Source organism: Dromiciops gliroides, chromosome 6 (assembly GCF_019393635.1).
Source record: "Dromiciops gliroides isolate mDroGli1 chromosome 6, mDroGli1.pri, whole genome shotgun sequence".
Lineage (NCBI taxonomy): Eukaryota > Metazoa > Chordata > Mammalia > Microbiotheria > Microbiotheriidae > Dromiciops > Dromiciops gliroides.
The window spans coordinates 95,317,150-95,337,972 of record NC_057866.1 but is presented as its reverse complement, the minus strand read 5'-3'; the positions used below and the strand labels follow the sequence as shown (position 1 = coordinate 95,337,972).

At 40.7% G+C, this 20,823-nt stretch overlaps 1 protein-coding gene across 1 annotated transcript in view; it reads left to right on the top strand.

The window, feature by feature from the left end:
* The window catches only part of CFAP99 (cilia and flagella associated protein 99), a 195,651-nt gene extending 183,786 nt beyond the window's left edge, over nucleotides 1–11,865 (top strand). The window contains exons 15-16 of the mRNA XM_043971559.1: nucleotides 9,040–9,220; nucleotides 10,717–11,865. Coding sequence (XP_043827494.1) covers nucleotides 9,040–9,220; nucleotides 10,717–10,875 — 340 coding nt within the window. The 3' untranslated portion in view covers nucleotides 10,876–11,865. The remainder of the gene's footprint in view (nucleotides 1–9,039; nucleotides 9,221–10,716) is intronic.
* Nucleotides 11,866–20,823: the final 8,958 nt, after the last annotated feature.

Below are 20,823 nucleotides of genomic sequence, written 5' to 3'. Positions count from 1 at the left end.
ACACTAGCCAATTAGAATGTAGTATAGTCAAAGGGGCAGCCCTCTAAACTCCTCCCCCATGTGACCAGCCCTGGGTCTCTCTCATCATGTGATCCTGATTGCTGGGGAGAGGGGGAGGAAAGGAGCCATTAGTAAGCACCCTTCTCCCAGCTGAAATTCACCTCCCAGATATTCCCCCAGAGTCAGGGGGATTTTCTTTTGGTTTTGTTTGTTTGTTTGTTTTGTAATCTCATGCACATATACTCAAAGGTAATAGAATTTCAAAATAATGTAAGGAAGGTTTGGAGCTTACTATACCCACTCACACTTAGCCTAGCACATACAGTCCCAAGAGGGTAGCTCCTACTTCTCTCCTCCAAGTTCTTGGGGCAACCCTAAAGGGTTGTGTTTTCTTATTTGTGAGGCCTCATCCAATATGCTCTCCAATATAATTTAGCCAATTAACATCTGTTAGCTTTTACTAAGAAGGGTATAGCAAGGACTGAAGTCCAATAACATCCCCACCCTGCAAAAAAAGGAGGGTATACGTTCCCTTCTACAGAGTCACGTGGGACAAAGGTACCATGCATTCATGGACTCGTGGAAGCTTGTAGCAGTTCTTCCTCTTCGAAGGTTAATAGGTGTCATGGGGCAAATGGGGTAGGGGGCTTGGGATAGGGGTTTGGGGTCCTTAGGAATTCCTCTTTAAAGAATTACACCCTCTTGCACACAAAAGCAATTAGAATAAGAGTAGTTTATTTAGGGGAAGGGAAGAGAAACCAAGACAGAAATCATTGGACTTCTTCTCATGGGGAGAAAGGCACAGAGTGTAGCTCTGAGATACCAATCTCCTCAAGCAGGAGACAGGCAGGTACTTTTATAGAGGACTGATGGGGGTGACCGTTTGACTGTGGAAAGTTCCTTTAGTGAGGGAGGACCATCTCCCACTGGTGGTGGCTGGAGGAGTTGGGTGAGGAGTGGCTGCATATCTCTCAAGCCATCTCTCTCTCCTCTGGACAAAGGCAGCAGCCACACCTAATCTTATCTCCCCAGGGGTGGAGGACACTTGAATGAAGGGTGAGGGTCTGGGAGCTAGCTCAGTCTGATCTGGTTCCACTTACCTCTTTAGGTGTGTCTGTCCTTTGGTTTAGTTTCTTTCTTTCTTTCTTTCTTTCTTTCTTTCTTTCTTTCTTTCTTTCTTTCTTTCTTTCTTTCTTCCTTCCTTCCTTCCTTCCTTCCTTCCTTCCTTCCTTCCTTCCTTCCTTCCTTCCTTCCTTCCTTCCTTCCTTCCTTCCTTCCTTCCTTCCTTCCTTCCTTCCTTCTTTCTTTCTTTCTTTCTTTCTTTCTTTCTTTCTTTCTTTCTTTCTTTCTTTCTTTCTTTCTTTCTTTCTGGCAATTGGGGGTAAGTGACTTGCCCAGACTCACACAGCTAGTAAGTGTTAAGTGTCTGAGGCCAGATTTGAACTCAGGTACTCCTGACTCCAGGGCCAGTGCTCTATCCACTGTGCCACCTAACTGCCCTTTTTTAAAAAATTAAAAAAAAATTTTTTTGGTTTAGTTTCTCAAGGAGAAGGTTCTTTGATGTTCCCCAGAGAACTTCTGGGGTGCTCTGGGCCCATAACAATAGGGAAATGAAGAAAATATTTTCCATTCAAACCTTTGTACATACACTGACTTCTGGTTTAGCAGAATATTAAAAGGCTCTTTTTGCAATAAGCTAACCCAATCCTAAGAGGGTACCTGCTCATGCTCTGAAGTAGCGAGAGGGGTCTCTACATGAAGCATGCCTGGCAGCAGGCTAACAGAGCCTCCACAGGACTGGAACCAGGCAGGACACTGAGCTCTCCTTGGCTAGTCCCCATTACAACAGTAATCTCTTTATATACACATCGCTTACAAAGTGCCTTCACCCCTCATCACACAACAGCCCTGTGAGGCTGGCAGGGCAGGGCAAATTATCTCCATTTTATGGAGGAGAACGCTGAGTCTCAGAGTAAGGAAATGGCCTGTTCATGGTCACCGAACTAGTAAATAGACTCAAAGCCAGGTCTCCTGACTCCCAGTAAATGCTTTTCCTTCTCTGCCATGCTCCACTAGGAAAGATAATTTTATCAAAGTGTGACTAAGTTGCTTATTTGTTCCCACACTCGAATAGGAGCATAATTCTGATGTCTGGGATAAAATAGAAATTTCTCAGCCTAACTTTGAAGACTCTTCACAATCTGGCTGCAGCCTACTCTTCCACTCCCTCTCACTCTATGTTCTAGGCAACTCAGAAATCAATATTCTCTCTCTTGCCTCCATGCATTTACACAGGTCATCCCCCATACCAGATATGTCTTCCTTCTTCATCTCTACCTCTCAGAATCATTTTTCAAGGCTTAGCTCATGTAATACCTCCTCCACAAAAGCTTCCTAATTCTAACTGGCTATTGTGTCTTCTCTCCTTCCTCAAATTACCTTGTATTTATTTCTCTTTATACATATGATAACCCTGCTCATGGAATGTAAGTAAACTCCTTAAGAGCTGTTTCATTTTTGCTTTTTACATCATCAGAGTGTAAAGCATAGTGCCTTACATATAATAAGTGTTTAATTAATGCTTGTTGAATTGAATAAAACTATCTAGAAATGCAAAGGGCTGCTTGAAGAAGTGAGTTCTTTAATACTGCAGGTGTTTAAATAGCTAATAAAAATAAACAAAAGATGGTAAAACACTAAATTTTAGGTGGCCTTAATATTCTTCTGTCAGGGTGTGGCAAATACAACAGAAAGATAAACAAGAAAGAAATTACAGAATTGAACAAAATGTTGGAAAAACTGTGCCTATGGAGATTAAATCTCAGGGAATAGATATCTAAGGTTCCCATGGGATTTATGAAAAAAAATTAACCACGTGCTTGGACATAAAGAACTCATAAACAAATGCAAAAAAAAGATAGAAACTCAAAACCATCATTTACAAGCAATAATGCAATAAAAATTGTAATCAATAAGAAAATGCAAACAAAATATTCAGACCTAAATGAAAACAAACAAAAAAGATACACTAAATAATTTTTGAGTTAGACCAAATCATAGACATAATATTCAAATATACTAAGGATTTGTGCTTTTGTTAGAGAAAAAAAATGGTTCTTGACATATTAGAAGGCACATGAGGTGCGGAATATTGCACATATTTTCAGATTTTTAAATGTAATGATTAGTTTTGTTGAGGGGTTCTTTTTCTCTTCCTTTTTAAAAATTTTATGTTATATAGGATAACTATCTGGGAAGAGAGAGTGGAGTGATCTGGGGGAATTTTAATAGATACATAAAATAAAAACTATCAATAAAATTATCTTTAAATAAGAAATACCATTCTCAAAAGAACTACAAACCTCCCAACCAGTATCTTTAAAATAGTTCAAAATTGCCAATAATAAGAGAAATGTAACCCACGTATAACTTCACACTCATCAAATGGGCAAAAATGATAAAAATCTGGGAACTTTAAGGTCGACAGAGATGTGGGAAAAACAAGGCTTGCTAACTCACTGCTTTCAGAGTTTTGAAGGCACAGACAATTTTGGCAAGTAATTTGTAATTATGTCACAAGAGTTATAAAAATGTTCATATCTTTGATAAAAACAATGTCACCAGGATTATACCCCCAGAAAGTTACTAATAACAAGAAAAGACATCCATATGAAGATATTCATAGCATCACTATTTGTTGAGTAAAAAACTAGAAACAAACTTTGTGCCAACCATTAAAGGAAAGGTTAAACCAATTGTGATAAATGAAGAATACTGTATCCTAAGGAACAATAAATGTGAAGAATTTGAGGAAATATTGGAATTCTCATATGAAATGATACAGAACAAAAGACCAAAAGAACAACATACACCATGACTGCAACAATGACAAAAAACAGATGGCAAAATAAAACAGGTCAAGGGGGCAACTAGGTGGCACAGTAGATAAAGCACCGGCCCTGGATTCAGGAGGACCTGAGCTCAAACCCGGCCTCAAACACTTGACACTTACTCACTGTGTGATCCTGAGCAAGTCACTTAACCCTCATTGCCCTGCCAAAAAACAAAAACAAAAACAAACAGGTCAAGAAACCTGGTACTCGCATACATCCCTCTTTTCTTTTAACAGAGAAAACTTCTAAAGTGTAAGGTTGCATGTAAAAATAACTATAATCATAAATACATGATACAATGTTATCAATTACTCTAAAAATACTGGGGCAGCTAAGTAGCACAGTGGATAGAGTGCCAGGCCCAGGCAGAAGAACTCATCTTCCTGAGTTCAAATCTGGTCTCAGACACTTACTAGCTGTGTGACCCTGGGCAAGTCACTTCACCCTGTTTGCTTCAATTTCCTCATCTGTAAAATGAGCTGGAGAAAGAAATGGCAAACCACTCCAGCATCTTGGCTAAGAAAACACCAAATGGAGTCACACACAAATGGAGTCAGACATAATTGAAAATGGCTGAAGAACAACAAAAAATACAACCAAAACCCTACACTTAAAAATAATCATTATAGGGGGCAGCTAGATGGCGCAGTGGATAGAGCACTGGCCCTGGAGTCAGGAGTACCTGAGTTCAAATCTGGCCTCAGACACTTAACACTTACTAGCTGTGTGACCCTGGGCAAGTCACTTAACCCCTATTGCCTCACTAAAAAAAAAAAAATAATAATCATTATAAATATATAACAACTACAAAGCAGAATAAAATGACATAGCCTAAGGGAGGTACAAAGAGGGAAAGATATTTTCTAATAGGATCTGTTTTTTAAAAAACTGTCTTCTGAGCATTTAAAGTCATTTTCTTTTTGTCTTGTTTTGTTTTTGTTGGGGCAATGAGGATTAAGTGACTTGCTCAGGGTCACACAGCTAGTAAGTGTCAAGCGTCTGAGGCTGGATTTGAACTCAGGTCCTTCTGAATCCAGGGCCAGTGCTTTATCCACTGTGCCACCTAGCTGCCCCTAAAGTCATTTTCTAGAACACTGCTGGAAAACATGATCCTTTCTTTTTTGTTGGAGAAAATATTAAGGCAGGATCACAGGATCATTAAGGTTCAGGGGCTGAGACTCAAAACTTGATCTCAAACCCAGTGCTATCTCCACAGGGCCACACTGCCTTACTGGTGAGCATGACAACAATTAAAATGAGATGCATGTCCTACTTCATTCTAAGAGGGCCAGAATGGGGTCACCAGCATATGGCAGCCACATTGGTGTGTTTTGTCAGTCAGCAGGTCTGACTAAGGAAGGGAATAAGCATTTCTTTAACACCTACCTACTGTGTGCCAGGCACTGTGTTAAGCACTTTTACAGATATTCTCTCATTTGATTGGCTTGGCCCTCCCCAACCCTCACCCCCCACTCTCCACTTCCTCCTGTTCCAAAGGTAGAAGTCAGCTGTTCACAGTTCAAGGCATCACTTTCCTCTTTCCTGAAGTAACCAAGAGGAATGACATGGGCAAGAATTAGGGAAGTTGAGTTCTGTTGAGTATAAAGTAAGAGGGATTGACATTTATACATCACTTTATGATTACCAAACACTTTACATATCACAACTCACTGCATGCTTATCACAGCCCAATGAGGGAAGCAGGACAGGGATGGTTAATCCCTCTTTTACAGAAGAAGAAACTAGAGCCCCAGTAGGTAAAGTGAACTCACCTTTAAGGTCACATAGTGGAATAGATTCAAACCCAAGTCTTCTGACTTTTCCAAGTCCAGAGTATCCTTCCACAGCACTAGAGTTATCTTGAAATATAAAATTGTTGTTTGTTGTTGTTTAGTCATTTCAGTTATGTCTGACTCTCCATTACCCTTTTTGGGTTTTTCTTGGAAAAGATACCGGAATGGTTTTCCATTTCCTTCTCCAGTTCATATGACAGATAAGGAAACTGAGGCAAACAGGGTTAAGTGACTTACCCAAGGTCACATAGCTAGTAAATGTCTGAAGTCAGATTTGAATTCAGGTCTTTCTGACTCTTGACCTGGCAGCTCTTATCCACTGTACTACTTAGCTGCCCAACTATAAAATACCAATTCTAATTGGACATATGTGTGGCAATTAAGTGAATTCAAACCTTCCTGATATTGTACTGGCTTGGGGAGAGGAGGGGAAGTAATGGACAAATGAACCAAATGAAGGTCACATTCTTGCATCAGAGAAAGAGAAATGATATTGATAATTCATGTTTAATGTGAATTACAAAACTCTCCTCTCACAACCATCCTGTAAAGTACTGGTGTGAGCACTTTGGTCTTCGAAAACAAAGGAACAATAACAACGATGCCCACTGGCAAGTCACTAACCCTCACCCATAAAATGGAGATAATAGCCTCACTACCTGGTTGCCATGGTAGTAGTAGTAATGAGCTATTGCTATATTGGCACATTCCAATAAAAAGAGACCCATGTTTTCTTTCTCGATTGTTCAGACCTTTCCATGATCCTTCTCAACCACGAAGGTCCATCTGTCAGGGATGCTCTAGAATTGTACATCATGGAACACCATCAACTCAGAAGACTTATAATTTCAGGCAAACCAAAGTATAATGGAAAGAAGCCCAGTAGTTGTAAGAATGATGACGTGTTTTGTTCTGTGTTTTTTTTAAAAAGAGTATTAAAAAAAGGGGAGATAGGGAGGTAGCTAGGTGGTGCAGTAGATGAAGCACCAGCCCTGGATTCAGGAGGACCTGAGTTCAAATCCAGCCTCAGACACTTGACACTTACTAGCTGTGTGACCCTGGGCAAGTCACTTAATCCTCATTGCCCCACCAAAAAAAAAAGTATTAAGAATGATGATGTGTGTAAAACAAATAGATTATCCCAAAGATAAGTGATCAAAAGGCATAAGCTGTTTGCAAAAGAGAAATTGAAAACTATCAACAACCATGTGAAAACCTCCCAGAATGCTCCAAAGCCCTAATCATAAAAGAAATGCACAATAAAATGGCTGTTGAAAAGATGGCTGGAGAGTCAAATGAAGCTAGAGCCAGCTAAGCTATATAATGGACCACTAAACACACTCACCAATCAAGGTAGAAAAGATGCCAAGATAGGAGTTCCAGAGCTGAAAGTGCATGGTCTCTAGTCTAGGTGACAAGGAGCCTGGTGAAATGATGAGATGAAATCAGAAAGACCTGAGTTCAAATCTAGCCTCAGATACTTAATTTATTGTGTGACCCTGTGTAAGTCACTTAACCCCTATTTGCCTCAGTTTCTTCATCTGTAAAATGAGGATAACAGCATCCAACTCCCAGGGTTCTTGTGAGAATCAAATGAGATAATAATTGTAAAGTGTTTATCACTGGACCTGGCTCACAGTAAGTGCCATATAAGTGTGTGGGCTATTTTAAGGTATTAAGAAAGATGATTATAAAAATATAAATTAAAACAAAACTGAAAGGCAGCTGAACTCTGATTAAAAGCAATGACCTGTGGATAAAGCACCAGCCCTGGATTCAGGAGGACCTGAGTTCAAATCCGGCCTCAGACACTTGACACTTACTAGCTGTGTGACCCTGGGCAAGTCACTTAACCCTAATTGCCCTGCCTGGGAAAAACAAAACAAAACAAAACAATGCCTCTAGAGGACAGATGATGAAGCATCCCTCTTTCTCTCTTTTTTTTTTTTGGTAGAAAGGTGGTATACTAGAAGTGGTAGTGTATTGGGGAGGGGTAGAAACAGCTAGGTGGCACAATGGACAGAATGCTGGACTTAGAGTTAGGAAGACCTGAGTTCAAATCCTACCTCACATAATTACTAGCTTTGTGACCCTGAACAAGTCACTTAATGTCATCTGTCTTAGTTTCCTCATCTGTATAATTAAGAGATTGGATTCAATGACCTCCAAGGTCTCTTCCAACTCTAAATCTGTGGCTCTGTGATTTAAAACAAAACAAAACAACACAACACAACTGTTTGTTTTGTTTGCAGTCAAACAATCATCAACCTTTAGTCAGGTAATAATGTTTCCATTACTTTTAAAGGAAAAAAAAAGATCTTATTCTTTGTTTACAAGTAAGATTCTGATGGATGGGGAAGTGGGGCATCTCAGGAAATGTCGGTGGCATTAAAAAGAACAAAAGGCATCAATAATTTTAAGTGGTACAAGAAACAATTATTAAGGAAGCATGAGAATAGGAAAGGATGTGGGCCTGTCATGTAGCAAGAGTGGGAGATAATAGATTTACACCCTGAGAGCTGTGCCGGGATTCACACAATCCTAAAAGAATGAGAGATAGAGCCCTAGTCCATTCAGTGAAAGATTTACAAAAAGGTGTGTGCTAGAAGAAAAGCATGAATGGGCTTAGTTCTACATTGGGGTAAGAGGGCCTCCGGTGATGAGATCCCTAATCCATCAAAGGATTCCAGTATTCCCTTTTCTCAGACAAGGTCTAAGGTAGCCAAGATTGAGGTTCTCATCCTCCATGAAGCCTTCCCTAAAAGCACTGGTATCTCACTCTCAAAGCACTTGGGTTTCTCACCAGCCTTCTCCCTTACAAGCTGTGTGTTCCCGGGCCAGTCACCTCCCTTCCTTAGCTTCCTCAGCTATAAAGTGAGAAGAATAACACCTACCTCCCAAGGTCCTTGTGAGGATAATGTAAGCAAAGTTATTTATAAAGCTTAAAGTGCTATAAATAAAGGTGAGCAGGTTTTATTAACTATACTGATTCTCACTCAGTGTCAAAGGGCTTAGTAGGGGGAAAGGAATAAGCATTTATTAAGCACCTACTATGTGCCTCACCCCCTCTTCCTCCCACAAGCAAACTTCACGTCCTAATGCCAAAGAAAAGCCACATGGCCTTGCCCTCAGAGGCCTTCTCCTCATGGTGGAGCTTTCCTACAGTAAGTCTCCAGCAGGTGGCATCATTCCAATCATTACACTACCTTGCTGAGATGATGTCCATCTCAAGAGGAACAGGGAGTCCTAAAGCCACAAAGTCACTGGGACTGTGAAAAAATAGAGAAGTACTGCTTTCAAGAGTAATCCTTCCTATCTCATTCTTCTTTGCTTTGTCTGTTTCTTCTGTCCAGGAATGAGGAAAAAAAAAGGCTTGAATTCCATACACCCAAAGTTGTCAGTCAAGATGAGCGCAATTTAGAGCTGAAGAGAAAAATCCAGGTGATGATGGAACAGCGCCAACAGCAGGTTGATAGCCAGAAGGCTGGACCCCAGAAGGCCAAGCCAGAGCTAGAACCATGGCTCAGGCCCAAGGTGAGCTCCCACCCTGGACAGAGATAGGCTATACTGAGCATGCCAAATGCAGGGGGCCTGGCTTCCTGGCATGGCTTTGCTGCTAAAAAGTGTTTCTACAGTACTTGGAGACTAGTGTAGGAGGGGTGAATTGGACCATGGGGACCAGCTCAGAGCAATGCTCAGAGTTGCCTTTCCTGGTTCCAGGGGACCCATATGGGAGCTTTGGGGTCTGCCTCCAGTCTCGCGTGACTCAAAATTGTATCCTGGCCAAGCCACCATACTGCAGGGTACAAAACAGGGAGTGGGTACTATACCCTGGCCTCTTTAGGCTCAATAATGGTTCATGAAGGCCAAACATATAAAGCATCTTTTGGAGATGGGCATGGTAGTATATATATACACACACACACATATATATATACACATACATACACATATATACATATATACACATACATGTATACATATATGTGTGTATGTATATATACCTATTACTTGGAAGGCTGAATCTGTTGGATTGCTTGAGCTTATGAGCTCTGAGCCACAGTGGCCTAAAGGATGACACCGATGTGCTGGGCCCTAGCAGGTGGCAGAGGGGGTGCAGGCTGCCTGAGGAGAGGCAAATCGGTCCAGATTGGAAATAGAGCAGCTAAAAGCTTCTGTGCTGATCAGTAGAAGGATCTGTCCCTGAGCAGCCACTGCACTTCCGGCCTAGGTGAGATAAGAAACTAACCCCAGCCCCCAAAAGGCACCTTTCTCTCAACAGCACAGAGGGTGGGTAGCATTGGCATAATTATCCCTTTTTTAAAGATGAAAATCATGGAGTCATAGATTTAGACCTGGAAAGGACCTCATAGGTCAACAGGCCCAAGCTCCTGGTTGGTTCCATGTACATGGTCTCTAAGTTGACTCTTGGAAGTGTTAAGGGCTAAAATTCTAGCTAGTCTGTCCAAAATATCTAATGAGTGGTCGCCAATAAATTATAAACTTTAACAAGAGTTAGACTTTTAAGCATTTATTAAGGAGAATAAGAATTTGGTAAAGAGAGAGAGAAAGGCCTAGATCCCTATCTATTAAAGGGAGAGCACATTTCTAGCTCCGCTCTCCACCAGAGTCCAGAGGAAAGAGCCCAAGACCGAGCGCTAGTCTCTTCCTTCTTCCTCCCACTACCCAACGTCACTTCCTGATGCCAAAGAAAAGACTCCTGGTCTTGCCCTCAAAGACCTTCGCTTCATGGGCGGAACTCCTCTACAGTAAGTCTCCAGCAGGTGGCGTCATTCCAATCGTTACAGTTGGAACTTTAAAACCAGACCTACGGAATCAAGATATGGTTCTGTTTAAAACTTGCTCTGGGTCAGCAGAGGACATGACCTAAAATGGTGAAAAGCCCACTGTGCCTTGCGGGGAATATTCCTTGGGACTTGCAGGGTCACTTGAGTTTCCCCTTGGGAAAAACAAGTGGGGGAGGCCAACGTTCTGGGTACAGCGATGGTCTCGTCTTTCCCTTTTCCCAGACTCCTTTCGAAGAACGCCACTGGAAAATGTTAGAGGAGAGTCGGGAAAAGCTTTACAAGAGACTCCAGAGAAACACAGCCACCAGAGAGGTAGAGCAGAGAGAGGAGTACCACGTGTCAACCCTGAGTGGAGCTTTGCCTTGCATCCTGAGGTCTTAAAATGCCACCTACTTTGTTCTGCCCACAGTCCCTTTCAGAGCTAGACTTCAGCCCTGGGCAAGTTGGATACACAGTGAAGGTAGCCAGTCGGCCTCCCAGAACATTCAAGGGCTGTTACACAGATAGGAGGGATAATAAGTCAGGGTGGGGAAATGGTGGGCATAAAGAAATAAAGGACATTGGCTAGGGAGTCCCAGAACATCCACTGGGTGGCTTCTGAACCAGTCACATTCTGTCAATAGTTATCTTGAGGAGTTAAAATATGTGAGGGTAAAAAGTGAGCCCCACCCCCCAGTGTCGGGCAGTCTCACCTTTTTTTGTGAGCTATTTCTGACCTCGCTCCCTCTGCACCCTCCACGATCCATACGCTGGGGTTCTCTCCCAGACAGATGTTCTGTTGTAGGAATACTTTTGCCATATACCCTGCTGAGCCTCCCTCTTTGTTTCTCAGAAGGAAACTTGTTTGTAGGGTTGGTGGTTCACATGGCCAATGTACTGATTTGTTTATGCTTAGTGATGTTTGTTATAAAGTAGGATTTTCTTGTGAGTGTGTGGGGGGGTATTGGGTAGTGATAAATATGGAAAAAAAAGTCAATAAAATGTTTTTTTTTAAATACACAAAAGAAAACAAAAATAAGTCCAGAAGAGCAAGGGGGACTGCTACTCATTTCCCTTACATGCACTAGGCTTCTCTCTACCTGATTCTTTCACTCACACTGTTCCCTACAGCCTGAATGAACTGATGCTCCCGCCCCATCCCATCCCATCCTGTCCCATCCCATCTCTACCACACAGCTGTGGTTTATTGGAAAGAGGACTGGTTTTAAGATAAGACGACTTTGGCAGGAATCCTGGCAAAGCCACTTAATTACCTGGATGACCTCAAGCCAGGCCTTCATTTACACATCTTTAAAAAAAAAGGGGGGGGGGGAATGGGGGCAGCTAGGTGGTGCAGTGGATAGAGCACCGACCCTGGATTCAGGAGGACCTGAGTTCAAATCCGGCCTCAAGCACTTGACACTTAACTAGCTGTGTGACCCTGGGCAAGTCACTTAACCCCAATTGCCTCACCAAAAAAAGGGGGGGGTGGATGGACCAGATGATCTTCTAGTCCTGTGATTCTGTTCCTCCTTTGTGACCCATTTTAAATCCCACCTCCTCAAGGAAACTTTCCCTTATAACTCTTCCACCACAAATCAGAAATGATGTAGCAGAATCTCACTGGGAAAGCAAAAGTCAAGAATCAGAATGGGGTGGGTCTGTGAGGGTGCATGATCCCAACAAAGAGCTTTCCTGCTTTGGGCAGCCAAAAAGAGGTTTCTACCAGGACACTCCTACAATGTAGGAGTGTCCTGGTAGAGGAAGAAGAGGTTGGAGAGTGTCACATAGTAGTAGACTGAGCAAGAATTCTTCAGTGGTTTACAAGACTTAGAATTGAATGGGCCAGGGGGCGGCTAGGTGGCGCAGTGGATAAAGCACCGGCCCTGGATTCAGGAGTATCTGAGCTCAAATCCGGCCTCAGACACATAACACTAGCTGTGTGACCCTGGGCAAGTCACTTAACCCCAATTGCCTCACTAAAAAAAAAAAAAAAAAGAATTGAATGAGCCAGGGGCAGCTAGGTGGTACAGTGGGTAGAGCACCGGCCCTGGATTCAGGAGGACCTGAGTTCAAATCCGGATTTAGACACTTAACATTTATACTAGCTGTGTGACCCATGGCAAGTCACTTAACCCCAATTGCCTCACCAAAAAAAAAAAAAAAAAAAGAGAATTGAATGGGCCAGATTCTTATCTGTTGCCCTTTCTAAGTGTTTTGTTTGCAAGTTTTGTCCCACCCTCCTTTTTGGAGAAGGGGCTTATTCTATTTGTTCTATCAGTTATTATGGTTCCCAATCGCTTGCTGGGCTCTTGGGGTCCTTCAGCAGGGGCTTAAGGATACCAAAGTCAACCATAGCCTTTCCATGATCTAGCCAAGAGAGTAGAACAGTTGCCAGACATCTGGGCTGGGAGAACAACCTGGTTTTCCCAAAAAGGTGTGAATGATGTTTAGGACCACATAGTTAGTTAGGCTGGGGTGTTCAACCCACATATGGAGAGGTTTTCAGTTTCTTTTTTTTTTTAGTTTAATATTTTATTTTTCCCAATTACATTTAAAAATAATTTTTTCACATTTGTTTTTAAAAATTTTGGATTTCAACTCTTCTCCTTCCTTCCCTTCCCTTCCCCATCCTTGAGAAGGTAAGCAATTTGATATAGGTTATACATGTATGTTCATGGAAAACATATTTCCATATCAGTCATGTTGTGAAAGAAAACACAAAAAAAATAAAGTTTTTAAAAAGTATGATTCGATCTGCATTCATACTCCATCAGTTCTTTCTCTGTAGGTAGATAGCATTTTTTTTAATAAAAGCATTTTATTATTTTCCAGTTACATGTAGAGATAGTTTTCAACATTTGTTTATATTAGATTTCCAATTTCAAATTTTTTCCCACCCACTCCTCCCTCCTCTCCTCCCCTAGCCAGCAGGTAATCTGATATAGGTTATATATATATATATATATATATATATATATATATATATATATATATATATATATATATATATATATATAAAATAACATTAAACATATTTCTGCATTAGTCATGTTATAAGAGAAGAATCAGAGCAATAAGGAAAAACCGAAAAAAAAAAAAACCCAGCAGCACCAAAAACAAAAGAAATAGTATGGTTCAATCAGCATCCATATTCCACAGTTCTTTTTTTTTCTTTCTGACTTTGGAGAGCCTTTTCCATCATGAGTCCTTTGGAACTTTCTTGTACCATTGTATTGGTGAGAAGAATCTAATCTATCACAGTTGATCAATACATAATGTTGATGATACTGTGTATAATGTTCTTCTGGTTCTGTTCATCGTTTCTTACAGCACTATTGAATTCCATTACATTCATATACCACAACTTGTTCAGCCATTCCCTAATTGATGGGCAACCCCTCAATTTCCAATTCTTTGCCATCACAAAAAGAGCATAGATAGCATTTTTTATCATAAGGAATTTCTTGAATCAGTGTATTTCTAAGAATATCTAAGTCATTCACAGTCTATCATCCCACAATGTTGCTATTATGATGTACAATTGTTATGGGCACATCAAAGAACCTTCTCCATGAGAAACTAAACCAAAGGACAGACACACCTAAAGAGATAAGTGGAACCAGATCAGACTGAGCTAGCTCCAGGACCCCCACCCTTCATTCCAGTCTCTCTCACCCCTGGGGAAATAAATTTGGGTGTGGCTGCTGCCTTTGTGGCAGGAGGAGGGGCTTTAGATCCCTCACTCAACTCCACCAGCCACGACCAGTGGGTGATGGTCCTCCCTCAATCCACAGTCAATCACCTCATTGGACCACCATTGGACCTCTATAAAAGTATCCACCTGTCTCCTGCTTGAGAATATTGGTATCATGCTCGCTTCAGCAGCACATATACTAAAAAAAATGGAACAATACAGAGAAGATTGGTATCTCAGAGCCATGCTCTGTGCCATGCCTTTCTCCCCATGAGAAGTCCAAGGATTTCTCTCTTGGTTTCCCTTCATAGCCCCTAAATAAACTATTATCTTATTCTAATGGTTTTGTGTGCAAGAGGGTATAATTCTTTAAAGAGGAATTCCTAAGGACCCCAAACCTCCTACCCTATTTCCCCCATGAAATAACATTCTCTTGTTCTGCCCATTTCACTTTGCATCAATTCATGTAAGGCTTTCCAGGTTTTTCTGAGATCATCCTGCTCATCATTTCTTTTTTTTTTTAAATAATATTTTATTTTTTCAAAGTTACATGTAAAGTCAATTTTTAATACTCATTAAAAAAAAATTTGAGTTCCAAATTTTCTCTCTCCCTCACCTCCTCCCTCCCTGAGATGATAAGCAATATATATAAATTTTTTTTTTTTTTGCAGGGCAATGGGGGTTAGTGTGCCCAGGGTCACATAGCTAGTAAGTGTCAAGTGTCTGAGGCAAAATTTGAACTCAAGTCTTCCTGAATCCAGGGCCAATGCTTTATCCACTGAGCCACCTAGCTGCCCCATGATAAGCAATTTGATATAGGTTATATATGTTCAGTCATACAAAACATTACCATATTAGTCATATTGTAAAAGAAAACAGAGCCAAATGAAAAAAAATCACAAAAAAAATACAGAAAGTGAAAAAATAATATGCTTTGATATGTATTCATACTCCATCAGTTCTTTCTCTGGAGGTAGGTAGCATTTTTCATCATGAGTCCTTTGGAATTTTCTTGGATTGTTGTATTACTAAGAACAGCTAAGTCATTCACAGTTGATCATTATACAGTATTGCTCTTTGTGTGTATGATGTTTTCCTGGTTCTACTCAATTCACTTTGCATCAATTCATATGTCTTTCTAGGCTTTTCTGAAATCTGTTTGCTCATCATTTCTTACCGCACAATAGTATTCCACCAAAATCATATACCATAACTTGTTCAGCCATTCCCCAGTTGATGGGCATCCCCTCAATTTCTAAGTTTTTGCAGAAAAGGCTACTATAAATATTTTTGTACATATAGGTCCTTTTCCTTATTTTCTTTTTATCTCTTTGGGATACAGACCTAGTAGTAGTGCTGCTGGGTTAAAAGATATGCATGGTTTTATAGCCCTTTGGCCATAGTTCCAATCTAGAGTGTTTGAATCAATTCACAATTCCATCAACAATGCATTAATGTCTCAGTTTTCCCACATCCCCTGCAACATTTGTCATTTTCCTTTTCTGTCATATTAACTAATCTGATAGGTGTGGGATGGTACCTCTGAGTTGTTTTAATTTGCATTTATCTAATCAATAGTGATTTAGAACATTTTTTTTTCACATGACTATAGATAGCTTTGATTTCTTTGTCTAAAAACTGCCTGTTCATATCCTTTGACCATTTATCAATTGGGGAATGACTTGTATTCTTATAAATTTGACTCAGTTCTTTATATATTTGAGAAATGAGGCTTTTATCAGATAAATTTGTTATAAAATTCTTTTCACAGTTATTACTGTGTATTTTCCTCTATCCTATTTTCTCTCTATTTATCCTACTCTCTCTCTCCTTTCAACCTGTCCATCCTCAAAAGCATTTTGCTTCTACCATCTTCTCTTCCCTTTACTCAGCACCCTCCTTCTCTTATTCTCTTCCCCTCCTACTTTTCTGTAAAACAGTTGATACCTGAGCGTGTACGTTATTCCTTCTTTGAGCCAATTCTGAAGATTGTGAGGTTCAACCATTGCCTACCCCCACCTCATCTTCTCCTCCACTGTAAAAGCTCTTTAGTGTCTCTTTTATGTGATATAATTTATCTCATTCTATCTCTACCTTCCCCCATGTTCCAGTGAATTCCTCTTTCTCACTCCTTAATTTTATTTTTTTAGATATCCCATCATATTCAACTCCCATAGATGCCCTGTCTATGTATACTCCTTCCAACTGCCCTAATAGTGACAAAGTTCTTAGGAGTTACAAATATCTTCCCATGTTGGAATTTAAATAGTTTAACCTTATTGAATTCCTTATGATTTCTCTTTCCTGTTTACCTTTTTGTGTTTCTTTTGAGTCTTATATTTGAAAATCAGATTTTCTATTCAGCTCCGTTCTGCTTGAAAGTCCTCTATTTTATCGAATATCCATTTTTTTCTCCTAAATGATTATAATCAGTTTTGCTTGGTAGATAATTCTTGGTTGTAATCCAAGTTCCTTTACCTTCTGGAATATCATATTCTAAGCCTTCTGATCCCTTAATGTAGAAGCTTCTAAATCTTTTGTTAACCTTACTGTAGCTTCAAGATATTGTTATTGGTTCTTTCTGGTTGCTTGCAATATTTTCCCCTTGACCTTGAAGCTCAGAAATTTGGCTATAATATTCCTGGGAGTTTTCATTTTGGGATCTCTTTCAGGAAGTGATAGGTCTTCCTTTTTCAATTTCTATTTTACTCTATGGTTCTAGAATATCAGGGTAGTTTTCCTTGATAATTTCTTGAAAGATGATATCTATGTTCTTTTTTTTTTGGTTTTCAGGTAGTCCAGTAAGTCTTAAATTATCTCTTCTTAGTTGTTTTTTCCAATGAGATATTCCACATTTTCTTCTATTTTTTTTTATACTTTTGATTTTGTTTTGTTTCTTGATGTTTCATTGTCCAATTCTAACTTTTAAGGAATTATTTTCTTCAGTAGGCTTTTGTGCCTCCTTTTTTATTTGGCCAAAGGAGTTTTTTTAAGGAGTTCTTTCCTTTAGGGAATTTTTGCATATCTTTTTCCATTTGGCCAATTCTGCTTTTTAAGGAGTTCTTTTCTTCAGTGGATTTTTATGCTTCTTTTACCATTTAGCCTATTATGTTTTTTCAGGTGTTATTTTCTTCAGAATTTTTTTGTGGCTCCTTTACCAAGCTTGACTTTTTTCACACTTTTCTTTCATCACACTCATTTGTTTTCCTGATTTTTCCTCTATCTCTTTTATTTGATTTTTAAAAGCCTTTTTGAGCTCTTCCAAGAATTTTTTTGGGGTCCAAGACCAATTTTTACTTTTCTTTGAGGGTTTGGATATAGCAGTTTTGACTCTATTGTCTTCTTCTGAGTTTGTATTTTGATCTTCATTGACACCACAGTAACATAGTAATAGTTATTTTTCTGTTGCTTGCTCATTTTCTAGCCCATTTCTTGACTTTTAATTTCATATTAAAGTTGGGTTTTGTCCCCAGGGTCTGGGGGCACTGTCCCAAGATTCAGGTTTTTTGTGCAGCTTATTTCAGAGCTAGTTTTGGAGGTCTATAACTGTGCAGTTATTTCAAGGTGGTATGGTTTAAGGAGAGGTGTGGGCACTGCTTCCATGCCCTGTGTTCTGGCCTGTTAGAGACCACAAGCACTCTTTTCTGCCTTGGAACTATGACCAGGGTTCCTGCTCCCTTGCAGTCCCAAGCTCTGGTATGCTAGTGTTCTTCCTCATCCCAGAACTGTGACCCAGGCTGCAACCTGGCTCTACATATGGGCAGCACAACAGAGTCCTGTACCCAGTTCTGGCAAAGGGATTCCTGTAATCTCCTTCTAAACAGTTCTTCTACCCCCATGCCTTCTGTGGTCTGAGAATTCTGAAAGTTACCCCTGCCAATTCAGTTGCTCACCACCACCACCACCACCACCACCACCACCACCACCACCAATGCCTGCTGCTAGTTTGCTAGGGCATTGCCTGTACTAGACTGGGCTCCACTTTCACCTGGTGCAACCTTCTGAGTTGCCTTGGGCTAGAAAATTATTTCACCCAGTCCTTTTGTGGGTCCTGCCCATCTAGAATTGATTTTGAGATATTATTTTCAAGTCTGGAGGGACATTTTGGAGAACTCCACTGAGTCCTCTGCCATCTTGTGTCCTCTCCCTGGGTTTTCAGTTTCAAGATGAGAGAATTAAGAATTCAGATCCTGACTCTGCTACTTACTAGCTGTGTTATCCCGGGCAGATTCCTTCATAGCTCTAGGACTCACTTTCCTCCTTTGTAAAATGAGAGAGTTGAACTCAGGGTTCTCTATGGGTCCTTCCAGCCCCGAGTCTCAGGATCTTATGAATTACATCAGACTCTTTGCTTGGCTCTCTCTTCAGTTAGTGAGCTTGTGTCTCTACTTGGTCGCTATTAGTCTCCTGAAGGCTTAAGGTTAAAAAATGAAATTCAACAAACATTTAAAGACCTACTGTGTTCAGAGGGCTGTTCTGGGGGAAGGAACATACAAATTTTAGATAAGACAGTCTATGTCCGCATAGGTCTTAGATGAATAGGGAAATAAGATATAAGCATCAACAATGACAGTGCAAAACACTAAATAAAAGGCAGTTTGGGGGCAGCTAGGTGGCACAGTGGATAAATCACCGGCCCTGGATTCAGGAGGACCTGAGTTCAAATCTGGCCTCAGACACTTGACACTTACTAGCTGTGTGACCCTGGGCAAGTCACTTAACCCCAATTGCCTCACACACACACAAAAAAAGACAGTTTGCTCAATAGAAAGTGTTGGACTTAGAGTTTGGAAGACCTGGATTCAAATTCTGCCATGAGCACTTAGTAACTCTGTGACCTTGGGCAAATCACAAAATCCCTCATGGATTCAGTTTCCACACCTAATAATAATATAGCTAGTACTTATATGGTACCTACTATGTGCCAGGCAGTGTGCTAAGCACTTCTCAAATATTATCTCATTTGATCATTACAACAACCCTCAGAGGCAGGTGCTATTATTACCCCCATTTTATAGTCAAGTAAACTGAGGCAAACAGGTGAAATGACTTGCCTGTGGTTACACAGCTAGTAAGTGTCTGAGGCTGGATTTGAACTCAGATCTTTCTGATTCCAGGATCAGTGCTCCATTCCCTATACAGCTAATGACCCTATAAGAAATGGTTGGTCTAAATGATCTAATATAAGATAAGTAGGCAAAGTATGTGCCAGGTTCTGTACTAAGCCCTTGGTAGATAAATACAAGCAGTCAAGTCATTTCTTAGACTCAAGGAGCTTACATGCTAACTGGGGTGGGGGAAGGGGGGACTATTTAAAAAGGGGAGTTGGAAAGGGGAGAGAGGGAACAGCATTGTGGCAGAAGAGAGTCCAGGCATGAGTGAAGTGAAGCATGGCAGGGCCCTTTCCTAAAATGATGGACTCTCTTGCTCGAAATCTATTGTTCTGTGACAAGTGCATTACAGTGCTGTAAACAACATGCTATGTGTGGTCTGTAGGGAAAAGATTGTCACCAAAATGAGAGATCAGGGAAGGCTTCCTAGGGGAAGTGCCCTTTGATTTGGGTCTTAAAGGACGGGTGGTAACAACAAGCAGAAAGCAGGGGGAGAGAGCATTGTAGGCATAAGGAACAAAAACATAGAGGCAGAAAAAGAACAAAGCATGTCTAGAAGAGAGTTTGTATGAATGAATGGTTTGATCAAAGCAAAGTGTGTGGAATTGAGACAGGTGAGATAAGGCTGGAAAGCTAGGCTTGTACTAGTGGTCATGGAGGGTCTTAGATGCTGGGTTAAGGAATCTGAACTTGACTCAGTAGCTACAAGGCAAATGCTGAAGGGTTTGGAGCTTGGGGAGCAACATAACTGGATCTACGCATAAGAAAGACTAATCTGAACACTATATGAAGGCTAGATTGGAGTAGGAAGAGGATGGAAGTAGGAAGATTGGTAGGAGGTTATTGCAATGGTCCCAGCCAGCAGCGATAAACACTTGTGTTAGAATCATGGCTGTGGGGAAAGCAACGATGGGATGCAAGAGATGCTGTGGAGGAGAAAGCAGCAGGGCTTGGCGGTTGCTTCGAGATGGGGGGCCAGAAAAGAAGAAAGGTTTCAAGCATGGGAGACCTGGTAAATGGTGATACTACAGACAGAAATAATGAAGTCACCAAGAAGAGTAGGTGCTTCCTCCTCCAATGACCTTATCTGTGCACAATAGAATGTAAGCTCGTACAGGGCAAGAACTATCTCATTTTTTTCTTCCTATTGATATCTTGTGCCTGACACAGGCCATGGCATATACTAGATATTTATTAAATTGAGGGGACAATAAGGAACTTGATTGAGACATGTTGAATTTGATATGCTGGAAATGTTTTACAGGCAGCTTGGAATGGAGGGGGATGGGTGTCTGGAGTTTATCAAGAGACCAAGTCAAGGAGGGGGCAGCTAGGTGGCACAGTGGATAAAACACTGGCCCTGGATTCAGGAGGACCTGAGTTCAAATCTGGCCTCAGATATATGACACTTACTAGCTGTGTGGCCCTGGGTAAGTCACTTAACCCTCACTACCCCACAAAAAAAAAGAAGAAGAAGAAGAAGAAGCATATGAGACCAAGTCAAGTCAACAAGCATTTATTAAGTGATTACCTTGTGCCAAG